The sequence below is a fragment of the Varroa destructor genome, unplaced genomic scaffold, assembly GCF_002443255.2.
Source record: "Varroa destructor unplaced genomic scaffold, Vdes_3.0 BEIS01000002.1, whole genome shotgun sequence".
Taxonomy (NCBI): domain Eukaryota; kingdom Metazoa; phylum Arthropoda; class Arachnida; order Mesostigmata; family Varroidae; genus Varroa; species Varroa destructor.
The window spans coordinates 49,484,975-49,494,530 of NW_019211455.1; the positions used below are offsets into that span (position 1 = coordinate 49,484,975).

Genomic DNA, 9,556 nt, shown 5'->3' on the forward strand with positions numbered 1-9,556 from the left:
AAGATTTGCTCATGGAACGGAGGGAAGTGGGCTACAGAACAAGGGACTCATAATGTTAGAGTTGCATGTAGGAATTATTTACCTACTTTGTTACACCCATCTGCATGTACATAATCATCGACTTACATTAAGATGTGATACGATGCTGCCTTATATCCACGGGGCCTTTCAAGAAAATTGTACCAAAATGCTTGGCGCTTGCGATAGGCGGCGTCCGATGCCCTGCCGGTATGTCCTTTAATTGGCTTTCCAAGAAGGGATGTCCTTGACGGTACCGACGTCGAGTGCAAGGATAACATACTCGAGTTGTTCTTACCGCTGGCATTTCGAGGACCTCCAGCCTCGAGACGAGCCAGCTCCATATCAGTAAATGCCATAACTGAAATCTGTTCTAAATTGCGCACCTTGTTTCTTTCTTTCCGTCCCAACTGTCGAATGGTTCGATAGGATTATTTAGTAGGAAAACAAATCAGTAGAAATTAGCTTTGCATATGCTGTTTCTTACTTTTCGATGATCCTAGTTGATGTCGGCCAGTATACGAGGTGTTGTTGTTCTTCTTCATCTACTGTTATTTGCAGTCAGTTCTTTCTGTACTATCGTCGTCACCGTTTTTTTAATCGAAGTTTTTGCTATTTTCCTGTACTTGAGACCTATGGGTCCTTTTCAAAGCAACTAATTTACCTACCGCTTGTTGCTCTCTCTCAAGATTCTCGTTGTCTTTTGGTACTCGAAACCCTTTGGTTTTGTCGGTATCCCGGAAATTACACTGTGACTGTTGTTGTTTCTGCTGTTGTATTCGACAGGTTTATTCCTGTTTGATAATATCTGTTTTTCTACCGTAGTTATCGCTCTTTTAACCTTGTTATCATTTTCTGTAAGGATCTTAAGTTAAGCTGGCTATTGAAATTAACCTCGTTGCTGCTGCTGCTGCTGCTGCTGCTACTGCTGCTGCTGCTGACTCGTTGTCGATTCTTTTTCTTTTAGGTTGAACGCCTCCTCGCTAACTTCCGTTCGGTGACTTCCGCCTTGTATATAGTTACGACGTGGCTTTTTTTGATTTCATTTACCGTGCTGTTTCCGTTTATGTCTTAGTACGTTGTATCTGTTGCTGGACACTTCCACGGCCGGACCAGCTGGAGTTTTTCGTCGCTGATCTCCGGGCGCAGTGAACAACCTGGAGATGATTGCCATTCGTCCGACAAGCTGTTTCACAATCGAAGAGCTCCAACGCGAGGAGATAACAGCAGTTGATGCTGTTAAGATGTTGTCGCTCCTGCTGTCGAACGAACGGCTGGGTCTAGTTGGTGCGCGAAGACCTGAGCCTGGGCAGAGAATCATGAGACGCGCAAATTTTTTCCCTTGTTATTCGATGAATTCGTTAAGTTGATAACATTAATGGCAGCACTAAAAATAATAATCACAGTCGTTCCAAAAATAGTTGGTATGAAAGGAATAGAGGCCGATATTGCTGGTGTTCTTCTATTACGACGCTGATGAAAGCTAACTCGTGCGACTACCGCCGTCGTATTTACGATGATAACAGGGTCAATGAAGAGATTTGTTGTTATTTGATTTGCTGTCTATGTAACGACGGTACGCCACAGATGTAGGCACCAGTCGTTTGATAACGCCGAGTTGTTTCGATAATGTTTACGTAATGAGCAATATCGCGCTAGGCGCCCACAGGTGATGAGTATGGTAATTTGGTAGTAACTGCTATAACAGTTACGGCGACAGTAATAATAAATATTGCGGTCAGTGATGATATCTTTTATTAGTACCCTACGTGGATGACGATAAGGTAGAACACTCGAGAAATTCTGTTGTTTTAGGATGTTATTGTAAATATCGTTTGGCTCGTCGTTTCGGTCCCTGTGGAACATTGGGCCTAGAGCCGTTAAGGTACGTGACAACAAATTGTCTTCTTGTTGTTGTCTTTGCCTGTTTCCTCTGTTAGGAACGCCAACAATAGAGTGTCGGCTTTCTCTCCAGGTCTGAGTCTTCGACGTTCTCGGGTCTGCGCCTCTTTTGCACAACTCCTGTCTGTAGGGAAAATACGTGTGGTTCAAAAGACAAAAGTGCACCATCGATGTCGGTAAACCAGCGATATATCCGTCTTTGTTTGAAGGACTAAAGACATCAAGTGGAAATCTGGCTGGTTGTGATGCCACTACAGCCGTGACGCTACGCCACTCAACAGAGTTACGTAGCTTATAAGAGGACTGGCCTTCGATCCCTGGGTATCGAGACGCAGCTTTATCGACGACTTCGGTAGAGTGAAGCGGCAGAATGACTGCTCGCAATTTCACCGCTGCTGGTATGTCTTCAGCAGTTTCAGGCCGTCCTTTCTCGTTGCGTCGTTTTTTTTGCTGACTGTCAGATACAAGCTGCTTCTGGCTACAAACGCATATGACTGTGAATAAATGCCACAATTTATCAACAATTACTTCGACAGTTATCTCTTTCAGTTTAAATAACAAATAGATAGGCTGGGTGATGCTACCGTTGACGAAGTGCCTGATAATATTGTATTTTTCTTTAATATTATTATTATTATCGACGTCCAGGCGGATAGCTATGCGGCGTTGACGGCGGTAAGACGTAACGACAATCGGACTTGAAAAGGGCCTAGTTAGCAGGAATTGCCTTTGGTAGAGGCGTGGCAGCCGCGACGCTGGTTGATCTTTTTCAAAATGAGGCTTCCGTCGTTGGCGGCAGTAACTCTTGAAAAACCTTGTTATTGTTTCTGTTGCTGCTGTATGAATATTATTGCTGATATCGACAGATGGCCGCAGCTGAAACATAGCGTGCCCCCCGCATAGGGGGGCTTGCGTTCGCAGCCGACAGCTGATACTCTGGGCGGCCGGACAGATACAGTGACAGGCTGATGCAGCATTTATCTCTGGACTTTAGTAGCGTGTCCGGTTGCCTAGGGCAACATGACGGGCATTGAGAGCGCCCCTCTCGGGCGTTCTACATTGACGGATTTCGAGGATGGCGACAGAGGAAGCGGCCCTTAGAGTAGACGATAGTGATGACCGTTGGCGAGTTTTGTCGGTTCAGCTCACAGCGGCGGTAGTTTTCGACAATTGTATAATTATAGCAATTCGTTATAATAGTTAGTATAAGAGTTATATAGTAGCAGTCGTATAGTACTAACAGTTAGTTAACTGGTTGAAGCTGGTAGGCAAAACGAGTCGACCATTCTGCTGAAGTACCTCAGTGTTCTGAAAGATTCGTGGCATCAGTTTGGACAGCAATTGTACACGTTTGGTGTTGGAATTTTACAGAGGTATCAATCTGAAGCCAGCCATATATCTGTTATGGATACGCTACTGGTTGTGAGCTTCACGTGTTGCCAATATTTCGTCTTTTAGTTTTGCGTTCTGCTCGCCGACGCAGACTGTAGCAGTCGTCAAGGTGGAGCAGATAGTACGTAGAAGGAGTCGTACGGATGAAGACACAGATGGTCAATTGAGAAGAAAGCCAATCATTAGAGCGTTGGTAGAAGCGGTACAATCAATAGTAGGCTAAAGATTCTGTTAATTGTTGCTTGCCGAAAACAAATCAGCTAACTAATTAACCGATCGCACTTCAATTCTGTTCACTTGAGCGATCAGCCGGGACGGAGCGAGACGACAGATCAAATGCGGTTGGTGCTCTCGTTAACACCACTCACCAAAGAATTATGACCATATTTAGCTGAAATGGGTTTTCGCTCAATGTGGTGAAGCATACATACTTATATATATATATGAATATATATATATAAATGAGGGAATGAATGTCGATGGGTAGGTTTGGGTTGCGCAGAAGAAAATGCGATGAAACGGTGCTGTCGCTGGCGGAATAACGAAACGGTAACAGAATTTTTCATTTCGCCAATAGCTGGCTGATAGACGAACAGCACACTTAATAACAGCTAAATAAACAGCAACATACGTACCAAAATGTATGTAAAAACGCATATATGATAGTAGATATGCGCATACATAAGCGAAAAAGACGAGCTCGGATTGATTCGGGGATCGAGGACTGTTACCTTGTAGAGCTGCTTAATTCCAGTGAGAAGAAGGAGAGATAGTCCGGTTATTTGCAGTTTCCTTTCGTCGTAATTAACGCTTAGAGTAAAAGCTGGCTAGACTAAAGCAGCCTCGATATGATCGACGATGCGTAGCTTGATTCAACGTAGTATTTGTTATCTCTTTATATATACACATATATATATATGTATATACATATATACATATATATGGGTGTAATAAATTCAACTAGGAGATGAGCACGTTGATGCTAGCTAAGCTGTCGTTCGGCGTTCTCGTAGGCCCGCTTAGTTTCACGCACGGACACACAGCAGGCGAGTGTGCTTGTTGTGATGTTCTACGTTATTCAATCTCGAGGGCCCCAGTTCGGTGCGATCCTTCTAAGGGAAATTCATCCATCGAAACAAGTCTTGCCTGTGTGCTTTGTCGACTAGAGGTCTTCCTGTCGTGGGTTTAGGGTGGCAATTGGTAGCGGTCTTTCGTGGCACGTACTAGTATACAAGAAAATACCTTTTTGAGCTAGATAGAAATGCATGACGTTTCCTTTGTCACATTCACAATAGTTCAGTCCCAAGCAGCGACTGTATTTCAACGCGAATGCTAGCAACAAATCTCAGCAGCTGACAGTATTCCGCACTGCTATTTAGAAACTACGAGAAAAGCAAACGTTGTCAACTATTTTACTTGACCGGTGCAGATCTGGTCAGAGGCAGATAACTATAGTAGAGAAGGATAGTCGTCGATCAGTTGGCGTTGTGCAATTGTCCTAAAGCGCGACCGGTGTTAATACTCTGCTGAAGGAGGTTGTTTGATAACAACATTCGTTCGTTGCGACATCCGCACCTCCTCTGTTTAACCGGCACGCGCGCTTTTGCAGCCTCCAAAGGTTGGCGCCTTTGCCTTTGGCTTTGGCGACAGATAGAAAGAGCTAGCGGCGCAAGCAGTAAACAGTTGGACGCAAGTACAATATGCGCTTGGACGTCTTCTTATTGTCTCGTAATTTGGTGCTCGAACTGCCTGAGCTTCGGCCTCGATTCGAATCTTTAGAGGCGTCTGCGAAATACCGAGCGCGGAGAATGCGGCGAACGCCGGATTCACAGTAACGGCCATAGAGCGATGGGCTACGCAGTGCCTATTTAAACTGCTGGGGAGTTATTCAAGTTACTCAAGTTTCGCGCGAGCTCGCCATACAGTCGATATTTGTTATAGACTTCAGAAAGAACTGAAGCTCAATTTGCTATTGAACCAGGCTTCTAACTGATCGCATTCAAACTGCGGTCGGACCCGGTCAGTGAGATGAACGAAGTATATAAGGTGAAATATTGTTTACTTGATTGGCGGCAATCGACTTCTAACACACTCGTTGTGCTTCGTTTCGTTGTTTAGGCATTGTTGCTCCCGGGTGTTCCTGTTTTCTCTTGCTCACACGCAGACGTTACACATTTGCAAATACTATAGACATCTTTGTAGTAGTAGTAGTAATAGGTAAATGCGATAGATTGATGTAAAATTCTGCGTAAACAGCTATGCAGAATGAATAGATCTATGTGAATCGCTCTACTCGTTAAGCGTGTTCTCTCTACAGTCTGTTTTCTTCCTGGCTCGTTTTTGAATTCGATTTACCTCACCCTCGTATTGGCCTACATCGTCGTGTCAAGTCATAGCAGACTACAAACGCGATCGATAAACGACATACGATTCTACAGTATACCGGCGGAGTAAAATATCAACAGCGCACAAGTGACTCTATGTCTTCTGTCATTTTTTTCTTTTATGCTTCACTCGCGCACAAGGACACTTTCCATCACACACAATAGCATCGAGTTCATTCGAGGCACCAATACAAGGTCATTATCACTTTATTTTAGAATCATCACCAGCACCACAATCATAATCATCAAAGTTACTTCCAACACTATCAGCTACATAGTATTCGCACATAATTTTGTATCTTAAGGAGATTGGCGGCACCAATGATGTCCACACAAAGTGGCCGGCTTCTTCTCCGCCTCTCAAGGACCGAATAAATTGCCGCGTTGTCTACCAGGACCGTGACAGTGGCGTTGTCGTCACCGCCGACAATCAACTGCAGCTAACAAGACGTCAACAGAGCGTGACACAGTCATTGCCACTGCAGCAGCCGCAGCTGCTGGTGCGCTGCCAGCAGCAGCAGCCGCCGCAGCACGAGTATCTCTATCGTCACTACTACCGCCAGTACCGTTTCTGAGCACACGGCCACAACGGCAGACGACAAAAGCACTTCAGTGACTGTCTGGCAACTGATAGCAGAAGCACCAGCTATATAATGTTTTGGTACGGCAGCGGGCCCAGCCCTGCCTCAGCCGCCTCCACTCGCGGACAAAAGCATGACCAGCGAGTTGCGGCCGGGCTAGAAGGCGAGATTGCCGGCTTAGACTCTCGGGTTCACCGTTCTGGCTCAGGCTATCGCCGCTGCGGCAACGCTGGTGATGACGGCATTGGTGTTTTTCGCTCTCTCCACCTTTAGAGTGGACCGAGTGTGCTCGCATTTCGCATCCTCCTTGTTGCCGGTAGCTGCTGCTGATCCTGCTTTCCCAGTCGGCGGCTCGGCAGTGATCTGAACGGTAATCCTCTAGTGCTGCTACTGCTGCTGTTTCTGGTGCTGATGGTATTGGCAGTGGTAATGAAAGGTCCTTTTGATCGGTCCGCGCCAGTAGCAGGGCTCTGTCAGGTTTGCCACCAGCCAGCCAGCCATCTTCGAATGACTGGAAAATTTTGCGCTCGTCGTCGCTGATGCTTGGCCTTTAAGGCGCGTCTCCTTCCTGTTTCTACACTTTGCTGCCTGGTGCCGCTGGTCCAGAGTTCGTGTCTGCTACGGGGATCTCCACAATTGAAGATTCTGCAGCCGGGGCATCAGCGACCTCAATTGTAAATGCGATATACTGTCAGTAGAAAGCTGTCATTGTCGTCAGCGTAGTCAACACAATAGGCCGAACATTGTAGAGGTTGCTCGAGGAACTACTAGACAAACAGTAGAGGTGCCATTTCTATCGTTGAGAAGTCGAGACTTTTGCCAAAACGACGGGGTCGATCATGTTTCCTAGCTGTGCTGGATATACACATACTCTGTGCATAAGCAGGCTATGCCGGTTGGTTACGCTGCCGCCAATATGATGATCACTCATTAAGATAGATCAATATACTTTGACAAAGTTCGGCCACTTTTTTTGGCGCTCTCTACCCAGCGTCGTCGTTTTCATAACGTGAGCCGTCGCTCCGGCGGTTTATTGCTAAATATCCTGAAGGCAGGCAATGAATGAATAGATTTGAACGGCTTAGTTTCGGTTTACTGGGGACCCACTGGAGTAGCTCAGGTTTAACGAAATGAACGAAAAACGTATACTAGGCGTGAATTGGCGGACGGCTGAGAACAGCCAGGTGGCAAAAAACCAGTGACGATAGTACAACGTAGTCGACGGCGCCTAAGCCTACGCTATTCGTAGAGTAAGCGACCTAAAAGTCCTTAAGTGTCTCCTTAGCTTGTATGGAGAATCGCCGTGAGTGGAGAGGGCTGCTGAGGGCTGAGGGCGTCTTGACGGGTCTGCCAGGGCAGAAAAGGGGAAACTTTGCTAAGTTGGGGAAAGCAGCGCAGATGTGTGGTGTTTCGGTTCGTATGGAGTAGCAGAAGACATCCACTCGAGGAAAACGCGCTGACTTTACTAAGTAGCCATAGCGAGTAGCTTTGTCGACATAAGGACGGCGCGAGTGGTGTGGAGGGCTAGGGATGAAAGGCAGGAACGTAACATAGTACAGTCAGCACGGTTAGCAAGTACGCTGTACTGCTTTGGGCAGAAGGCTGTGCGAGACGCCTAACCATCGAAGACTGGACGACGGCGCAGGAAGGCAAAACATTGAGGAGGAGGGCGGCGTTCTACAGCAACGGAGAAAGACTGCCGCTCACGGACCTCACACTTCTCCCTGGTGCGCTTGTGCGTAAAGGAGAAAATGCGGAATGATAGTAGCCATTTTGCGTTAAAAACTGTCGGCTTAAGTTTCGAGATACAACTCCTCACTCCTGGCGATCATTGATTCACTCCGTGTCCCCTAGCTTCTTCATACTCGGGCGCCCTTTCCCAGACTGTTTTCGCGGCCTCAAGTCAGCAGTAAGCAGTAACAGCAGCAGCGCTAATGCTAAACAACGTGGCGCTGCCCATCTCGGAACGACGACGTACCCCTTCACCTCCACTCACGACGATACCGGGCATGGAGACCTGAGCTCTAGTTGACCTCAACTGTCCGGCCCATCCCTTTCAGTCCAGCCTTCTCCTCACCTCTACACGACGGCAACGCGAATGCCGCTCTGTATGAAGTTCGTAATTTAATTTAAAAGCATAACATTTTTAGATTTAAACAGAATGTTATGAATCAATCCTGATAGTCTGGATGGCGCCATCAGGATGCAGTTCTCCAAAACAGACGCCGCCGCCATAGTCACGATGTTTATAACTTAGGTATAGCGACATCTTTTAGGCAATTTGGCTGGTTGTATCGAGCGTAAACATGTCGATACGCCATTGCGCTCGACGCGTTTTGTTTGATCTCCACTGCCATACGATACATTGCATTGTATCATTGATGCTGCTATCACAGTAATAACATCCATAAATATGGTACATCAATATTGAACGAATGCTAGAAAAATATTTCAATAACTTATAGTGTGTGGTGTTATATATATATATATGAAAATTTCAATTGTCACATTAAATATTTGCTGCAAAGAGCTGATTGATGATCTATAGATTACTGACAACTGAAATAACAAAAAGGCAAAAGTTGTTTCTACGCAATGAACAGCTAGAAAGCACTGGACATCCCAGCAAGGAGTAGCGGTCTTTTATTACTATAGTAGTTAGACCATATTTGATCAAATCTCCAATACTTTCACCCATAGCTATCTATGGACCTACTAGGTTGCCACCAGGTATCCACGCATAGTGCGCAAAAATGAAAAAAACTCTGCATTACCAGATTTTGTAGAATGTATGAAGCCAGCCATATTTACATACTCTGGCTTTTGCTCAATATTTCAACGATTGAAAAAGAAAGCAAAATTATTTTACCTATAACAGCGAAAGTGCAATATAATAATATCTTATGTTTTTTTTTACAATAATAGGACATTTTGATGCGCTTTAGGCCAGGGTTTTTGGAAATTTGCTGAATTCTAATAACGACGATAAAACCTACCATCGAAGTAGAGTTTCATCGTAGTATAACTACGTAGATTTATGAGAAGAAACTTAAAAAAATCAAGCTGTTCTGTAAAATCAACTGTCTAACGCTAAAAAACCCTCTTAGTATCGGGGTTGGCTCGCGCTCGGAGCAGAAGGAATAGAAGCTCTGCACCAGCAAGATAACTGAGGAAAACATTAAGAAGTTGCTTACTCACAAAATAGGGGATCGAAAGCGTTTGCGGTGCGTTCCCTCAGCTCCTTGCCCAACTGGAATTATTCTAAGTTTGTGAGGACAT

At 45.5% G+C, this 9,556-nt stretch overlaps 1 protein-coding gene across 2 annotated transcripts in view; it reads right to left on the reverse strand.

Moving 5' to 3' along the window:
- The window catches only part of LOC147757937 (uncharacterized), a 28,455-nt gene extending 20,636 nt beyond the window's left edge, over positions 1 to 7,819 (reverse strand). Inside the window, exon 1 of one of the 2 annotated variants that reach the window (XM_086981093.1) lies at positions 127 to 7,817. In XM_086981093.1, the coding sequence (XP_086837219.1) occupies positions 127 to 377 (251 nt within the window). In that variant the 5' untranslated portion in view covers positions 378 to 7,817. Of the gene's footprint in view, positions 1 to 126 lie in introns of both variants that reach the window. The other variant, XM_086981092.1, reaches the window with a different exon arrangement.
- Between the last annotated feature and the right edge of the window lie 1,737 nt (positions 7,820 to 9,556).